The 18,404-nt window shown below is 36.4% G+C and overlaps 3 protein-coding genes across 3 annotated transcripts; 1 reads left to right on the top strand and 2 right to left on the bottom strand.

Annotated features, from left to right (window-relative positions):
* The first annotated feature begins 244 nt into the window (after positions 1-244).
* epdl2 (ependymin-like 2) lies at positions 245-3,128 on the top strand. Its single transcript, XM_056262010.1, has 6 exons — positions 245-367; positions 518-552; positions 687-821; positions 936-1,122; positions 1,452-1,542; positions 2,899-3,128. The coding sequence occupies exons 1-6, from the start codon at positions 289-291 to the stop codon at positions 3,023-3,025; spliced, it is 654 nt and encodes a 217-aa protein (XP_056117985.1). The 5' UTR covers positions 245-288; the 3' UTR covers positions 3,026-3,128.
* Positions 3,129-3,283: 155 nt separating this feature from the next.
* Positions 3,284-8,810, bottom strand: otub1a (OTU deubiquitinase, ubiquitin aldehyde binding 1a). Its single transcript, XM_056262009.1, has 7 exons — positions 8,704-8,810; positions 8,175-8,236; positions 7,267-7,365; positions 5,598-5,716; positions 5,225-5,309; positions 3,972-4,166; positions 3,284-3,659 (listed from the first exon to the last, which is right to left on the bottom strand). Exons 1-7 carry the CDS (start codon positions 8,747-8,749, stop codon positions 3,462-3,464), a joined length of 804 nt encoding a protein of 267 aa, XP_056117984.1. The 5' UTR covers positions 8,750-8,810; the 3' UTR covers positions 3,284-3,461.
* Positions 8,811-9,387: 577 nt separating this feature from the next.
* On the bottom strand, positions 9,388-12,212 carry LOC130095587 (cytochrome c oxidase subunit 8B, mitochondrial). Its single transcript, XM_056262342.1, has 2 exons — positions 12,038-12,212; positions 9,388-9,780 (listed from the first exon to the last, which is right to left on the bottom strand). The coding sequence occupies exons 1-2, from the start codon at positions 12,155-12,157 to the stop codon at positions 9,670-9,672; spliced, it is 231 nt and encodes a 76-aa protein (XP_056118317.1). The 5' UTR covers positions 12,158-12,212; the 3' UTR covers positions 9,388-9,669.
* Positions 12,213-18,404: the final 6,192 nt, after the last annotated feature.

Below are 18,404 nucleotides of genomic sequence, written 5' to 3'. Positions count from 1 at the left end.
GGACACCTGGCAGTATTTCCTATTACTGGAACTTCAAAAACATCCTATCTTCCTTCTGTTTTAGCACTTACTAAATGATTATTCCAACTAATACATAAAAGTAAGTAGCTTGTATCGCCTCTGAGACCTTTAGTGAACTGGATCACTGACCCAGTACCCAAAAGGCCCAGTGTGGGTGAGTATAAAAACATGGAGCGATGATCAGGATTCAACTCTATAAGAAGAGGTGGGCTTGGAAACACCGCTGTTAGTCGCTTTGGCTCCTGTTTACCAGTTTACTCCGCGGTAATGATGAAGATCCTGTTTCTGATCCCAGTTTGCCTGAGCCTGATTCTCAGCAGCTGCGCACAGAGGCCCGAACCCTGCAGTAAGACCTCCTGACCTTTTGTCCTTTGCCTAAACATTTTAGTAAACTTTATAGTGCAGTTGAAAGAACTAAAAATAGATACATGCTTGTTTTGGATCCTTTTAAACGAATCTGTTTAAATGAAACTTGTTATTCTCCTTTGACTTCCAGAGTCTCCACCCTTGCTAGAGGGGGCGCTGACCGCAGTAAGTGGACTGTCTTGACATATAAATTTGATCTCTAACTTCTAGTTGGCTTATATCTGCAAAAAACTATGCAAATACTAACTGTGAGTTATGTGCAAATGCTCTCAGTAAAATTATCTTCTTCTCCAACACAGTTTATCCCAGGGCAACACTTACGTGTTTTTGAGAAATTCTCCTATGATGCCTTTGGACAAAATGTCCGAGTTCTAGCATCTGGGAAAGATGGCAGCGAGACCTTCTTTGTAGACAGGCTTCTGCTCTTTAGAGAGGTAAAGTACCACGGTTTAAGGAGAAATAGCAAGACATGAATTTAGCAAAATTCATCATTGGGGATTGTGTTGCTGACTGCTAATATGACCCAGAGTTTGCACTCCTCTCAACAGGGGGTCAGCTATGAGATCCACTACCGCAACCAAACTTGTATTAAGACTGCATTAAAGGTACCATTCAGACATATTGGGATTCCCCATGATGCCCATTTCCTGACTCAAATGGTCTTGGGCAGCAGCTCTATTCTAGGACAAGGATTGCTCGTCAATAACTGGAATGGAACAGCGCAGGAAACAAAAGGTAATGTGCGCCGTTATGCTCCCTGATGATTCGCACAGACTGCGATAAACAACACGAATGTATAAAAAACATCACACGTTTTTACTTTTCTAAACGGTCACAACATTACCGACCAGTCTAAAATATAAAAACGTATACCGGTAATAGGCTTTGCCATAGTGACAAAAACACGTTTTGGAAGAAGTATTGGTGTATAGATGTTTTGAACAACAACAAAAAAAGTTACTTTTAAGTATAACTTATTGTCGTTTTGGCTTGAATGAACCAATATAAAATTGGCTCTAGTTCCCTTGCTAGTTGGCTTATGTTCTCTGTACTGTTCTCTGCAGAAAACTACCTACTGACCTTCACTGCGTTTGGCTGCGTGCCTCTCTACACCATTGATTTCACACAGAAAGGGGAATTGTCTGTCATGACAAGGTTAGTGTTCAAAAGTAGGCTGATCTCCCATACAGAAACTATAACCATGTCTAACATGTTTTTCATTAAAGACCAAAGACCCATGGATAATACTTATGTAATCAAGTCTGCAATCTTGTTCCTTACTTAACCACATTTGTAGTACACTGGTGAAGAACAACAGCAGATTATGCAAGCGACCCTCTTAACCAATTACATGTGTTTACATTGCCTTTCCTCTTCCTCTGATCAAGGCTGTCTTCATGCAAGCATAACGAATAACATGCACATAAAACAAAAAGTGTGCTTCATGAAAACAACTCATTCTGTTTAATCAAAATAAGAAAAGGAGGATGCTGAATGGGTCACAGATGTAGACATAACCTTAGACTCTGAGTGAACATTTCAGATGTGGTTTATATATATATATATATATATAAAATAGTATATAATATACCTAAAAAATAGCTTTAAAGAAGTATCTTAGCTCATCAAGCCTGCATTTATTTGATCAAAAGTACAGGAAAAATACAGTAATATTGTGAAATATTATTACAATTTAAAATAATGGTTTTCTATTTTAATATACTTTAAAATATAATTTATTTCTGTTATGCAAAGGTGAATTTTCAGTATCATTACTCCAGTCTTCAGTGTAACATGATCCTTCAAAAATCATTCTAATATGCTGATTTAATACTGAGTTATTATCAATGTTGGAACAAACAGCTGTGCTGCTTAATATTCTTTTGTAACAAAGTTAAAAAGAACGGCATTTATTCAAAATAAAATCTTTTCTAACAATATACACTACAGTTCAAAGATTAATGCTTGGTTAAAAGCTGTTCATTTAAAAAAAATGTTTTATTCATCAAAGAATCCTGATAAAAGTATCACAGGTTATAAAAAAATATTATTTTGATAATAAATCAGCATATTAGAATGATTTCTGAAGGATCATGTGACACTGAATACTGGAGTAATGTCTGATGAAAAATAAGCTTTGCATCACAGAAATAAATAATATTTTAAGTATATTAAAATAGAAAACCATTATTTTAAATTGTAATAATATTTCACAATATCACGTTTTTTTTTCTGTATTTTTGATCAAATAAATATAGCCTTGGTGAGCATAAGAGACTTCTTTTTAAAAACTGGTACTATATAATTACATTTTCTGACAGTTAAACATACATTTTCTCACAATTTTGGATTGTTACCAATTCTTTTATACCATCACCCATTTGTTTCTAAGTATTTTACATTTAACACCTTAATCACCCCTAGGGATCACTAAAGTAATATCTTTAAGCAAATAAAAAGTCATCAACCTCAAATGGATCCAGAGGGCAACATGATTTCTTCTTTCCATAGCTTCTTTGACCTAGTGGAGGGAATAGAGGACCCAAATGTCTTCATCCCACCTTCATTCTGTGATTCTGTGGAAGTGCTGCCGGCCAAAGAAGGTGTCATGACAAACTCCTTCATCGGTCTTCTCTAAGAGGAACAATGTGTATGTGTTTCAGTGCATGTCTAGCTTAAATTGCAGCATGGATGCACAATTTTAAACCTACGCACATTAAACAATGTGACTATGAAAACTATGACTACTGCAAATTATTTTTTATTCTGATGAAAGTCAAATACAGTCAAACATGATAAAGCAATTTCCATTCCTATCATAAATGACAGGCAGTCTTCAACCACAAGAAACAAACAAAAAGAACAACTAAATGAAATAACCATATACAACTGATGAAGGTTAAACTGTACAATGTCCAGTGCCTTGTATAACAGATTCTCCCAAATTCTCCAAGAGTCTTAGGGGGGTTTTGACAGGAAATTGCAATGTCAAGTGCTGGGTTCACATTTCACAGGTTTAAAGTCAAGTCAAACCCACAGCACAGAGATAGACGAGGCCTTTAGCAGCAGATCTGCTATTTGTAAAGGATGTCGTAGTGGCCTGGTCGGTAGAGGAGGAAAATCTTGGGCTCTCCACCTTCAGGGAAGATGTGGTGATTGACTGTTCCTCCCTCTCCTCGATCCATGTACTCCACCTTGATGCACACGTTTAAAGCCTGAGCCAGAGCTATAATGTGAATGTGATCACTTTCTTTGGACATGGGCTCCACCTCCTGGCCAAAACAGAAGGACACGCTGGTTAAAAATGTTGCAAAGTCATTGAAGAGCAGGTTAATCTACATCAGGGGTGTCCAATCCTGCTCCTGGAGGGCCAATGTCCTGCAGAGTTTAGCTCAAACCTTTCCCAACACACTTGCCTGGAAGTTTCTAGTAACCCTGAGGACCTTGATTAGCTGGTTCAGGCACGCTTAATTAGGATTGGAGCAAAACTCTGCAGGACAGTGTCCCTCCAGGAGCAGGATTGAACACCCCTGATCTAAAAATAAATCACTTCTTCAAGTGACGAAGGACTTTTTCAGTGTTACCTGTTGGCAAAACTCTCGAACGGTGCGACCACCCTCTATGAAGTGCTGGAAGAAGTCTTCCTCTCTTTGCAGGTACCCAGAGGTCACCAGCCGCAGATAGACGACCAGATAATCCGATACGCTCTGCTCATTAAAGGAGCCGAGCAGCTCACCTACAGACGGTTGCTTATCGCATGTCTCAATCAGGTCCATGAACTGAAGTGAACAAGACAAGAGGAAATTAATTGTGCAAGAAATTCATTTAAGATTACCCCAGAGAAAGAAAAGGGCAAACGGGAGATATGCGATCTCAAATGTTGTACTCATTTCCATATATAATTGTTCTGTCAACAGGACTGATTTCAAGTTTCCAGTGCTGTAATTGTAAACTTAAACTATTAAAAATTATTTTAGTTCATTAAAATAAAGCTGAAATAATATATTAGATGAAAAACCAATTTAAAACAAAAAAAAGGCAATACTTTATTTTAAGGTGACGTAGTAACATGTTACTACATGTACATTCTATAGTAATAACAGTAAATTACGCATAATTACAAGTAACTAACCCTAAACCAAACCCTAACTGTAACTCTATAGTAAGAACATGTAGTTAATTAATATTACTCAATACATATTTGAGTAAGTACAATGTAATAACGTCATAATAAAGTATAACCCAAAAAAATTAAGCTGTGGTCACACTAGACTTTGAGCTTGTGATATTTCTTTGGACACTGCGATGGTCGCGATATGATGTCACACTCTGCAGTGTCTTTAAAAAAAAAAAAAAAACAGATTCCAAATTTTACAATCTACTACACTTTCCTGCAACATTCATTATCTTTTAATTCAGATAAGTGATCATGACGTGAAGTATCGATTCTATTGGTCACATTTCTTCACGTGATATGAATCCGCAGGTCAGAGTTCACCAAATCCGAACTTTAGAACAAAGCTAAATGCGAAGAACTTCTTCACATGTTCTTGTGTTTCCGGTCTCATGCATATGAATGGAAGTCAATAGAATGAAAAGTGTAGTGTAACCGTCCCTTTAGAGATGTAGCCCTGGCAACTAACTAAAATATAATAAGCTGAAGTACTAAAATGACAAGAATGAATTAAAGATAGAAATATTCTTTTTTTTTTACAAAATGACTAAAATGTTTATAAAACCGGATATATAAAAAGTGTAAAAAATAAAAGCTAATTTAAAATATTAATAAATAATACAATAAAAAATATATTATCTGGACATTCTTCCAAAGACTTACTGTGTTGTGAAAATCTTCAATGGTGAATTCTGTGAAACCTTGGCTCACCAGATCCAGTTTACTCTTGGCAGCAATAGCCTTAAACCTGCCAAGTGAACGGAACCAAACACAGTCTTAGAAGAGTGTGCTAAAGGTTACAAGAGCTACTTGAGACCATTATCTTCTCATACTTTAATGAAAATGATCTTAACAGGCTTGACACAACAAGTAGTTTGTCAGTCCACATTGAAAGTCAAAAAGCTGCATGATGTGACGATCACTGCCATTTAGAACAGATTTCATGTTTTTATATCTAGTTTTGTGGAGAGGGAATCATTTATTCAGCTAAATGAATAAATGATGTTCACTTGAATGTAGGCTGGCAGGTAGTTACCTATGTAATTCTTTGCTGTCTTCAAGTAAAGACTCAAGATGTGAGAAACCAAAGGCTCTGTAGAAACAGTTCCCATCTGGCCGTGTTTTGCGTATAGATGAGTACTTCTCCTGTAAGTCCTATTGATGAAACAGTTTTGAAAATAAAAGTCAGAGATGGGGATGCTTGGAAATATTTGTGTATGTGGCTAGCCTGGGTTTCCCCATACTGCCTTTGCGCAGCGTGATTTTATTCACGCTGCTAGGTAGTCTGGATACCATGGACCAAATTTTCACCTCATCTAGGGAACCAATCACAGAACGGGGAGGGAGCAGCAAGACGATGACAACGTCTATGCGACACACCGAAGCAGTTTGTTTATACTATGGATCCAACATGGCAGCAGACGCGAAGTTACCTTTCGATGCAGCCTTACGGCCGTTTCACACCGCGAGCGTGAGCGGCACTTGAGCAGCGCGTCAGCGTAACTAACTTACATCGTCACTGCAGACGCGCGAGAGGATTCACACTGGAAGCGTTTGTACAGTGTCACGGCAGCGGCTCCAAAGCTACATATATAAGCGAGCAATTCTTTACAAAGACAACTATACATTTGTTTTTAGAAGTTGGTCATTTATAACATTGATAGTCTTGAAAGTTTGTAATGGGGAGGTGTACAGCATTCGCATATAAATGTTAAACAACAAAACAACCCAGAAAATGGCTCCAATCTATTAGTTTCAGTCATAATTTCGATATGTTTACAAGACTGCAAACTCCGCGGATAAAAAACCAAACACACAAATAAACCACACACTTGGGTTTGATTTGGGTTGTGCTAGCCTATGTAGCTGTCTGTGTGTTACATAAACTAAAAGAACGTTTATATATAATATTTTCTGGCTAGTTTACTTTAGTTTTTTTTTATATAATACACAACTTTCACCCAAACTGAATAATTAAAAACAAGTTTTTACTGGGTAGCCTAAATCTTCTATAAATATTTTTGAGTCTTGATTTTCTTTTATTTGCCTATACTCAAGTTCTTGTTAAAACTCACTAGACATGCTTATTCTGTGCATTTTGGGCACTTTTTGTGTGAAATCATATTTATTTTTGTCCATCAAAAGTGTGCTTTCACTTTAATTTAGCGTGAGCAGTGCAGCAAAAACAGATTCGACGCCGAAACCCCCGCTTCACTGCTGCTCACGCGCCGCTCCTGCTCGACGCTCACGCGCTGCTCCTGCTCCCGGTGTGAATGCACTCATTGATTAACATGCACGCCGAAAAAAATACGCGCCGCTCACGCATGCGGTGTGAAACGGCCGTTAGATACACGCCATCGTGTACACATAAATCTCGGACCCATCGTCGTCTTCCTCGTCTAATTTCTGTCGCTCTACATACGTCATCTGGTATAATTGAAATGATTGGCTATGAGCTTCGTACAGGCGCATTTGATAGACATTCTTAGCACCCAATAAACGGCTCTGGGCATTCGTAAACCACGCCTCAAATACGAGAAAATGAACATGTGGTTCCCAGACCCATGAGAATTGGGTCTGACGTTAGCCAGGCTAGTATGTGGCTGGATAACCGAGATAAAAGACAAAGATAACTGCATTATAAAAAAATAATGTATGCATAGTATTCCATAAACATTCATTCTCTATTGAAAAGGTTCACTTACTCTTATCTTCTGCTGGTAAATGGTGTCATCATCTGAATACTCTCGCTTAAGGACAGACAGTTCCTGTCTTTCTGACACCAGAGAAATACTGGTTGCTATCTACAATGACATTCAAGATGGGTTAAAGATTGAATCTTGCATTTTTTCCTAATGACCATCATGGGTATTCATTAATACATGTATAGGGGCTAAAATAGTTCCCACACCTTTTGACCAATGAATTTCCATGAGTCTTCCTGTCATTCATGATTACTGGATAATTATTTTTCTTCAAATAAACAAATAAGTAATAATAATAATAACAACTAGAACAACTTGTGGACATTTAATTTAGTGCAATGCCCGGAACCCTAATATTTTCCAGATTTCCATAATAGGAGGAAACCTGGATCCTCATTAAACACTTTCTCAAGTACGTCACACATTTTGCTCGATTTTAATCAGCGACGTTACTTTAGTATAATTGAAATACTATATTTTTTCAGGAAGATTTTAAATGAGTTTTTATTTTTCAATTTTCATTTAAATTTTAGTTAAAACTTTAGCATTTCTGTTGTGTTTTTGCCAATTTATTCGTTTTTCTTATTATGTCTTTGTAGTCTTTTTTTTGTTTGAATTATTTTAGTACAGCAAAGTGAAACTAAATTAAAATGAAAAAATGCTTCCTTGGCAACTAGTTGAAATAAAAATAGTTTACGTTTTTTATACATCATGTTTCCATTAATTACTTAATGACAATGAACCTAATATTAATACATTTATTTAAACTGTACTAAAGCAGAATCAGCTCAATCATGACCTGTTGAGAGTGCTTTGTTTGCAGAAAGACCTTTAACTCTAGAGGAGCATGTATAAAGCATCACATGACATTCCAATACAAATTAATGAGTAGATCGCTCAACAATTACCTCTTGCTGAATCTTATCTTGCTGTGCAATAATGGCTTCGTCATATGCAAGACAATTCAGCCCTGTCAAAAAACAAACACATTTAAGTGCAAAATATTGACAAATCTGCCAATTACTTGAGTGGCTTAAGTGAATAATGCTCGTTTCCCCTAACGTTACATGGTCAGGAACAAACGTTAATATTGACTGTTACTGCGAGACGAGTGTAAAGGTATTCCTACATTTGTTTCCACAGTGCAGTGCATTTATAAAGGCGTGTGTAACACACGGGGGAGCATTTTCGTTAAACGTTTATTTTAGGATGTACTAGCTAACTGTTAGTAATCGTATACAGAATGATACAATTATTTGGACACTGAAACAAGTGCTTTCAAACATAAACAATGAACTCTCAGCTATTGTTATTAGCAGGTAAGCAGAGCGCTAGCTGCTCATCCCTTAGCTCCATACAGCTCAAAATACCAGCGACATGAGTAAAACGATGTAGACAGAATTTGGTTCTGGCTAATAGCGGTAAAGTACTTCTCACCATCAGCCTCTTTTTGAGGGATCTCCTGTTGTTGCTCCTCCGCCATGTTCCTGCAGAACAGTCATTTCCGGTCACCTGATTGATTGGAACTGCTGGAGATGAATCGACTTCCGGATGAGATTCTTCCCCACTTTGTACCTGAATGCACTACAATTGTTTTACACGTGTAAAAACGGTTGATTTTTTAGATATTTTGAACCGAGTTTCTCCCATAAAAGCTGGTGGTAAGTATACATCTTGACATTATTACTAATTGAAAACATGTTTGCTTTAATATTTTCACAAACAAGGTGCGTTTAAGTGTTATCTTAAAAGGAAAAAATAATGTATAGAACTAAAATAAATCCAATTATTTCATTATTTTTTTCTAAATGGGTTTACACACATTTGTGTCAGAAATTAGATGTTTGTTATTTTGATATCTACATTTGATCAGACCCAATAAATGATTCAGTAAATTTGTTGCAGGACTCCAACATTAACTTATCTTATACAAGTTGTACAAGCCTTGCAGTCATTGACTTAGCTAGCTATTATGAAATATTTAAAAAGACATTAAAATACAAACCCGTCATGCAACAGGTTATTGAAATGCATTATATATCATGCTTTATTCCAGTAGCATATTGTCTATAAATTGGTATATTGGTAGCATAAAAATAAAATAAATAAAAAAAGACAGAATTTAAGATTTAAATAATGATTTATTTCAGATGTAACAGCTCCAGGTAATAAGAAACACCCATCATTAAATGTTATTACACAGATGGTAACGGAGCAGACGCTCGGTGTAATGAAGACCGGAGTGTTTGGAGGAAAGTAACCAGTCGCATGGAGAGGTAGTTGGGTGGCTCAAGGAGAGAATTTGTTCTGCTGTTCAGGTAAATCGGAGGTCTGTGTGATGGTGGTCCCAATGTGTTAAAAGCAATAAAACCAGACATATGCTTTCAGTCAATGACAGATTGATCACTCAGATGCAGCGGAGTCCCTCTTTTTATAGTTTTCCAGGTTAGCCAGAACCCACCCAGCTGGTCCCAGGATGGCAAGAGTAAAGAAGGCCAGACCAACTGTTGTCTCCTGTAAAAACAGACACAAGACCCAAACAACTGTTAGGTAACCATATTATATCTTGTAATTAGGACTCAGCGTGAACGCAACATTATAACCACTTAAAGTCACCATGAAATCATGGTATATTTTTAAGAAAAATTGCAGTATTTATTATAAATGATTTATTCGTGCCCATTATTTTTTTAGGTGCCCTCGTTATTGTTAATCAACGTATCTTCCCCTCCTTTCAACAACATATCTTCTCTGATGATGGCGTGACAACCTGCACTCAAGTGACAGCAATAGCAAACCACAACAATGTAATCAAATCCAATGGACAAAATCAAGTCCTGCCCTCCATTTTTCTTGTTCGAGAAGCAGTTTCACTCAGATATATGTCACAATAGGAAAGAAAAAAAATCGCAACTTCTGTTTCATGCTGACTTTAATAGAACTGTAGCAACATACTGATGACACTTATAGCACTGCACAGTAGGGGTGGGGGAAAAAATCGATTCTTAGATGCATCGCGATGCGGACGTGGACGATTCTGAATCGATTCACAATTGTCAAAAATCGATTTTCAACAAAAAAAAAAAAAAATTAGATATATATTTATAATAACGTAATATTGACGGAACGCGAAAGACGGAACTCTGAAGCGCGGAAGTGCAGTGGCCGGACCGTCTGTGGCGTGCACATAACAGACGCGGACGCGATGGCTGAGCGCCTTTCTTTTACTGTCTATGCTGAGCGCCAAATCCAAACACCCTCCTCGTTAAAAGCTGACGTGTGGAAATATTTTGGCTTCTGAAGTTGAAGGGGGAAAGGAGCTGGACAAGAGCCACACTAGTTGTAAGCTTTGTAGAGTAAAACTAAAATATTTCGGAAACAAGACACATATGAGAAGCCATATGACACGTTTCCAGCCAGAGGAGGAAAAACACTCGGCTGTAACGTTACCGGTCGTTGTTATATTATTAATTTACTACAAATATGCTGCTGCTAGTTCAGACACACATGTATTTTCCTGTTGGTTCTTAGCAATGTTAATAAAATATATTGTACGTTAATTCTTTATGGGTCATTACTTTCTACTTTTAAAGCAAAGTATTTATAGTCACACACACACAAAAAAAAGATTCTGATAATCGATTTAGCATCGAATCGCAGCCCTCTGAATCGTAATCGAATCGAATCGTGAGGTGCCTAGAGATTCCCACCCCTACTGCACAGACTTTGTACTTTCATTCCAATGCAAGCTCATCATTGCCATCTTGAGATTCAACTTCAAACGGAATAAAAAAAATGCCTTGGAAATCTAAGGTATCACCATATATGTACTATTAGGGCTGTCAAAATTAAAGCGTTAATTTTTCTATATGAACGAGTTATTTAACAATTAACGCAGCATCCGTTTTTGTCCTGGCTTTTTTTGGCTATCATTCATTAAAATTCTTTTTAAACCATTCAAATGCAAAAGAGAACCAAATCTCCAGAAATTGAGAAAGATCCATTACATCAGTAGCAGTAGCCTATTGATATCAGTGAAAAATCTTTTTTTTATGTTAGGTGCTTTTAATTACAGGAAAATTTGCATTTCGTTTTTAATCGATTGACAGCACTTCGTGCAACATACTGTTTTCGTTGTTTATTTGTTTGTTGCTATAATTAAAGAGATTCTGGCCATATATATATATATATATATATATATATATATATATATATATATATATATATATATAAAAACATACACACATACCTATGTGGCCAGAATCTCTCTAATTAAAGCAAGAAAACATCCTTTGGAGAAACAAGGAACCGTAAGAAACATACATAAATGGATGAGAGATCATTTAAAGTAGAGGAAGCATGGTCTAACACTGTAGCTAAAGTATTAGCCTATAGCTAACGTTAACTAGTGTATCATTATATATATCGCTCGAAATATACACAATGGCCCTTAAACGCGAATTATTTTTTCTTTAAAGAGTAAGTTAACTAAAAGCAATACAACTAAAAATGTTGAGATTCAGTTCGCCATCGATCCAGCAGCTCCACGACCTTCCGAATAACCGCTACGGGCCGATGAAGTTTTGGGTGCCGTTTCAACCACAAACCACATTAGTCCGAGATTAATGCGAAAGTGCGTGTGATTCAGAGCTCAAACTAAACTGAATTTGTTTCCGATGACCACATTGGGTCTAAAGGTGAATGCCAAGGATATCATGGCCTTCCCTTCGCGAGCTTCAGAGGAATCATCCAGCTCTCTACAGATACTCACAGCGGCCCCCAGTGCATCCTTGGCAGGACGCGAGGCGATGTTGGCTCGCTGGGTGATGGTTGATCCCCGCAGAACCGGAGAGGTGCGGATCCGAGCGATTCCCCGCAGAAATCCAGACATCTTGCTGCTCTGATATATCGAGTATGTAATGAACAGGAAGAGGAAAATGACACCGGAATCTGCGCTCATGGGAAACATTCGTATGCGTGTGTGTGGGAGTTGTAGTTTTTTTTTGTGCATAAGTGCATAACCCATTTTTAGTTTGTTAGACTGTTAAAAATAAACAGTCCTGCACAGTCACTAGACTAGTTATACATTATTAAGATTATTCATTACATTTGTGTAGTTATGTAACAGTGACACTGCTTCTTCGTGGTGACAGTTAAATGGTCACTAAACAATCTTCTTTTACTTTTTACACAACCGCCTGCATGCCTCATCATGAGCCCAGCAGAACATGTGCCAGTTGACACAAAAGAGCAAGTAATCAGATCCTTGTCTGCATACTATAAGAAGTTGACCTCTTATGAACTAATGCAGTGTCACCAAAATGCAAAGGGCCTGGGACACATTTTTGGGTGTGCCCATGGTAGACTTTCACGGTGGACCACATTATATTTTTTCATTTCATTTATATATTTTTTCTTTTTTTCCTTAAAGTTTAATGTGGCCAAAAAAACCAACAACAAAAAATGAAAACCACTTAATATTACATGTTTCATCCTTTTTACATGAATGTTTCAAGTAGGTTTATTTTTGGGACCGATTTCTATATGAATATACCTTGAGTCTTGCCTAAAAAAAGTTGTTTTTATTACCACCATAAAGTCTTTGTGACCACATGGTCTTATATAGCCATAGTTGTCACTGTTTGTTGTACAATGGGAGCCTGTAAATAAATATCCTATTAAGTTCAGGCTGTTCTGTCATGACAACTCTTGGAGTGTTTGGTAATGGGTATGACAGTGTTAATATGTTTGGTCTAGGCGGAATAGATCTGCACTGCTAGACATTTTAGTAACATGTCTGCTTGTTTTTTTCCCTCAGTTGTGGCTGCCTTAGGAAACAAGAAAAGTGCCAAGATTTATCCCACAGCTATTGACAGAAATTATCACACTGGGAAGAGAGTTGACATGTTAAAGCTGTGACCACAGAGACTTCAACATTGTCTGTTTAAAATATATAAATATATAACATATATATAAAACTTTCAGGAGCATTCTACTGTGTCATCCACAATGAGCATGAAATACGAATGGGGTCCTCAGAGTTAAAGCTGCCCATGGCATTGCCTGATTTATTCAGAATCTTAGTTGAGTCAAAGTGAGGACATAACTTTGGTAGGCATTTTTTATGGAAAATATAATTCAACATTTTCTTTTTGTATTGTTTGATATAGGCCTATTGCATACCTCTGCCCTTCAATTTAAATGTATATTTCTGAACTTTTTTTTAACACTTTTGTTTGTTCAAATTTAAGGTTGTCTCAACTAATTATTATTTAGTAACTAGTTCCACAGAATTTTTACGTTCACTCAATTTCTCTCTTCAAAGTGTTGCTTCAATTATTATTTTTTAGTTGGCCTAAACTTGACTCCAAATTAAAAAAGTATGTTTGCTCAACTAGTTTTATAGTTCATTCAACTAAAATGTTTTAGTTGGTCCAAACTTGACTCCAACTTAAAAAAATATGTTTGCTCAACTAGTTTTATAGTTCATTCAACTAAAATGTTTTAATCAGGATTTATTATTTGGGCTTAACTAAAAATTGCTGTACTAAATTTTATACTGAGGTTAACAAAATCGTGGTGTGTATTAATCACATAAAAACACAAATGAAAACACATATTAGCCTTTATTTCACAACAATCTGCACAGACTCAACATACAGGCAAAAGTGCTCAGTTGACAAACATTAAATTCAATACTGCCAATTCCATTTCAAACATTTATGGAACTAAAAAACATTTACTAATCTTTCCCTAAACTGAGAACAATAAAGCACATTTTAAATTGTAGTAAAACCTACAAACTCTACAAGTAATTAATACATAAAATAATTAGTGCTGTCAAGTTGATTAATCACATCTAACATAAAAGTTTGTGTTTATATATATATATTATATTTTGATATATATTATATGTGTGCACATGTGGGTAATATGCAAGGACGTCTGCCTTTACAAGCACATGAACTTTAATGACATCCCATTATTAATCTGTAGGGTTTAACATGGAGTTGACCACCCTTTGCCACTATAACAGCTTCAACTCTTCTGGGAAGGCTTTCCACAAGGTGTAGGAGTGTGTTTATAGGAATTTTGGCCATTCTTTTAGAAGCGCATTTGTGAGGTCAGGAACTGATGTTAGATCTGGATAACAGTTTCTGCTCTAATTCATCCCAAAGGTGTTCTATCGGGTTGAGGTCAGGACTCTGTGCAGGCCAGTCAAGTTCCTCCACACCAAACTCTTCATCCATGTCTTTATGGACCTGCTTTGTGCACTGGTGTGCAGTCTTGTTGGAAATGGAAGAGGCCATCCCCAAAGTGTTACCACAAAGTTGAAATTTTCCAAAATGTCTTGGTATGCTGAAGCTTTAAGAGTTCCTTTCACTGGAACTTAAGGGGGCGAGCCCAACCCCTGAAAAACAACCCCACACCATAATCCCCCCTCCACCAAACTTTACACTCAACAGTTTGGGGATGGCCTCTTCCTGTTCCAACATGACTGTGCACCAGTGCACAAAGCAGGTCCATAAAGGCATGGATGAAGAGTTTGGTGTGGAGGAACTTGACTGGCCTGCACAGAGTCCTGACCTCAACCCGATAGAACACCTTTGGGATGAATAAGAAACTGTTATCCAGGTCTAACATCAGTGCCTGAACTCACAAATGCGCTTCTAAAAGAATGGTAAAAATTCCTATAAACACACTCCTACACCTTGTGGAAAGCCTTCCCAGAAAAGTTGAAGCTGTTATAGTGGCAAAGGGTGGTCAACTCCATATGAAACCCTACGGATTAATAATGGGGTCATTAAAGTTCATGTGCTTGTAAAGGCAGACGTCCCAAAACTTTTGGCAATATAGTGTGTGTATATATACACACACACACACACACACACACAGACACACATATACATGTATATATCATATATAAAAAGATAATATATATATATATATATATATATATATATATATATATATATATATATATATGTATATATACACACACATACACACATTATACACAAACTTTTATGTTAGATGGGATTAATCGTGATTAAGTGATTTGACCACTAAAAAGAATACAACAACAACAACTGGTAACAAAATGGTGTCCGAGATATTTCATGAGTATAAAAAGTTTTAAAAAACTGACTGGTAACAAAATGGTGTCCGAGATATTTCATGAGTATAAAAAGTATTAAAAAACTGACTGGTAACAAAATGGTGTCCGAGATATTTCATAAGTATAAAAAGTATTGAAAATCAACAACCGAATATTTGGCATCATAACATTCAGAGTGGTGCAGGGATGATGTCAAAACCCGAAAGACTAATTCGACACTGGTTCCTCGTTTATTGGTGAAATAGGCTCTGTGGTAAACACAATTTGACAATACTTGAATGGATTTTCTTTTCTACAATGTAAACTACACACACATACACCCCAAACGTTTTTATCATTGTCTTATCATTGTAGAATGAAATATCTAAGTATCATCAACTAGTTTACCACAAACCTTATTTCACTAACAAATTGAAAAAATCTTTTTATTTTTTAAAAGCATAGGAATATTTTGAGGGAACCAGTGGCAAATTAGTCTTTTGGGTTTTGATGTCATCCCTGCACCACCTCTGACCTCTAAACAAGACTGTATTTGAGCGGAACACTTCTCACTGTTGAGACGTTTAGTAGAACTTGTTCCTCCACCACTGAATCCAGGCCTCCAGCATCAATGACTGTCTCAAGGAGACCAAATTGCATCCCTCTGGTCTGCCTCTCCACATCATCGCCTCTCTGGTTTGAACCACATAGGATAGATGAATAAATGGGAGGGAAAAAGATAAATTGTTAAGAGATAATAAAAACAACTGTTCATCAAAACTGCTTAAACTTAATTTTCAACAAATTTTCAAAAGCTAAATGTTAAATTTATAATTAAAATATACTTTGGCTATACAATATAAAGCGTTTCAAAAATTTAAGAACTCTAATCCAAGATTATGTGATCACTAATATAAATCACTTACCAGTGCACGAATTTGAGTACACAAAATAATAGTATCAGCTGATTCACGACCTAGGCAGCTTATCGAGACACCAACTGATAACGGCCTTATGAAATGCCGTCCTCAGGTACTTTAGGTAGTTTTTGTTTAATTTGATATTTAAATAAAAAGCCAATTGATCTTCACCTGAGTCCTCGCCTCATCCCTTCACCTCAAAACCTGACAGGTTGATACTTGTATCCCAATATTCTGTTATTGTGTTCCCTTTTTTACCCAAGACAACAGCTTTTAATAAAAAAACAAAAGTACAAGCAGAAGTCATTGCGTAAACGTCTATAAGTAGTGAATGGGACTACAGAAAATACAGTTACTGTACAGTCCAATAGCAAAAGAAAAAAAATACAATAGTGTTTCAACGACTTTTCAGAAGACATTGACCTCCAGTCAGAAGAGAGATTTATCGTTACTCCCCCAGCCATTAGAAAAACCCTTGCAGCAGTGTTACGTTTTTTGTAAGTTAATGCCAAGGTAATATAACACAATGTATAGTGTTATAAATTTACATAATTCAGTTATTTATCTGACTCCAATATAATTAATCTGACTCTATTAAAGTTGTTTCTTTAACCTCTTATTCTTTAAAGGTAAAGGTGAGAACTGATAGGAAAACATACAGGATTTAACCTGAACGTTTAGATAATGAAAACTATAAGCTTCCAATATCATCAGTGATAAAAGGAAAGATTCTCAAAGCCTTTAAAGCAGGCAAATTTATTTATTAAGTTACATGTTTAAATATACAGACAGTAGAATGGAACAACATACTGTATATAAAACGTAGTTGTAACAAATAATGCACTGCTGTGCAGAAGAGGCCGTAAAAGCCTTTTTATAGTGAGGTTAAGCACCGGTGTGCGGGAGTAGCAGGGTTAAAGCCTTTCTCAGATCAACAGTTACCTTTCCTTCTTATACCCTGATGAGTGGAATACCAACACCAAAACCGACCGACAGGAAACCAAAAGATGAGGCAAATGTGGTGATTAAGAGGGAGAGATGAACATTAACATATTCTTCTTAATGCATTTTTAAGCAACAGTACCTGCAGTAGATTGTAAATTAGGATACTTTAATATCTCTATTAAGTTCACCACCATTCAGTTCAGTTTATAAGCTGTCAGATAAGACCAAAAATGACATAGTTAGAACTCACTAGTTGATAAATACTATGAAGTGGACAGCATATGTCCTGTGAAGCAAATATACATATGTGTCATTGAGGTGTAAACGACTCTGTCTCTCCAGAGAGAACTGTCCTGAATGTCTCACGCCCAACAATCCCTTGCACTAGATAGGCATTGCTGTGATGATAAAGGCCATTGTGCCACATTTAATTCACATAAAAGGGGTTTCTGAAGTACTAGGGCAGTAGAGTTCTACCCATATTCACTCAGCCGTACAAAATTGTCACTCATTTATTTACTCAAATACAAAATAATTTAATTCAATACAAAATAACTTAATTTAATCTGAGAGATGATGTAATAAGCCACTCTACCAAGAGCCAGCAGGCTAAATAACAGTATGACATGAAATGAAATTAAATAATTAATTATTTATATTTATTATTTTGGATGCATTTTACAGAAAACTACTTATGAAAGCTTTAATAACAACAAAACAAACACAAACCCCATTCATCAACAATTTGTGTTCTTTATTTCTTTGCATCATTCATGTAATAAAACAAAAATTTCACACACACACACACACACACTCACACACACACACACACACACACACACATGTTGGTGCAACAGCATTATGAGGACTCTCCATAGGCGTAATGGTTTTTATACCGTAAAAACTATATATTCTATCCCCCTACACTGCCCCTATCCCTAAACCCATCACAGGAGACATGCAGCATTTTTAATTTTTTAATAAAACATTGTTTTTTATGTTTTTTAAGCCATTTGATTTATGAGGACTTTTGAAATGTCCTCATAAACCACCCATAAGTTGTAATACCAGTGTAATACACATGTCATTATACAAATTTGTGTCCTCATAAATCACATAAACCAACTCACACACACACACACACACACACACACACACACACACACACACACACA

This window comes from Rhinichthys klamathensis, unplaced genomic scaffold (genome assembly GCF_029890125.1).
Source record: "Rhinichthys klamathensis goyatoka isolate OS25496 unplaced genomic scaffold, OSU_Roscu_1.1 h1tg000191l_1, whole genome shotgun sequence".
Lineage (NCBI taxonomy): Eukaryota > Metazoa > Chordata > Actinopteri > Cypriniformes > Leuciscidae > Rhinichthys > Rhinichthys klamathensis.
The sequence above is the reverse complement of the archived record's forward strand: the minus strand, read 5'-3'. Positions and strand labels throughout refer to the sequence as shown.

Excerpts from the sequence above, each read along its gene's own strand:
- epdl2 (XM_056262010.1), top strand. The coding sequence starts at position 289 with ATGATGAAGATCCTGTTTCTGATCCCAGTTTGCCTGAGCCTGATTCTC. Across the intron at positions 368-517 it reads ACAGAGGCCCGAACCCTGCA|AGTCTCCACCCTTGCTAGAG; the intron begins GTAAGACCTCCT and ends TTTGACTTCCAG. Across the intron at positions 822-935 it reads GGCTTCTGCTCTTTAGAGAG|GGGGTCAGCTATGAGATCCA; the intron begins GTAAAGTACCAC and ends TCCTCTCAACAG.
- otub1a (XM_056262009.1), bottom strand. The coding sequence starts at position 8,749 with ATGGCGGAGGAGCAACAACAGGAGATCCCTCAAAAAGAGGCTGATG. Across the intron at positions 7,366-8,174 it reads AAGATAAGATTCAGCAAGAG|ATAGCAACCAGTATTTCTCT; the intron begins GTAATTGTTGAG and ends ATGTCATTGTAG. Across the intron at positions 3,660-3,971 it reads TTCGAGAGTTTTGCCAACAG|GAGGTGGAGCCCATGTCCAA; the intron begins GTAACACTGAAA and ends TGTTTTGGCCAG.
- LOC130095587 (XM_056262342.1), bottom strand. The coding sequence starts at position 12,157 with ATGTCTGGATTTCTGCGGGGAATCGCTCGGATCCGCACCTCTCCGGTT. Across the intron at positions 9,781-12,037 it reads AGGATGCACTGGGGGCCGCT|GAGACAACAGTTGGTCTGGC; the intron begins GTGAGTATCTGT and ends CTGTTTTTACAG.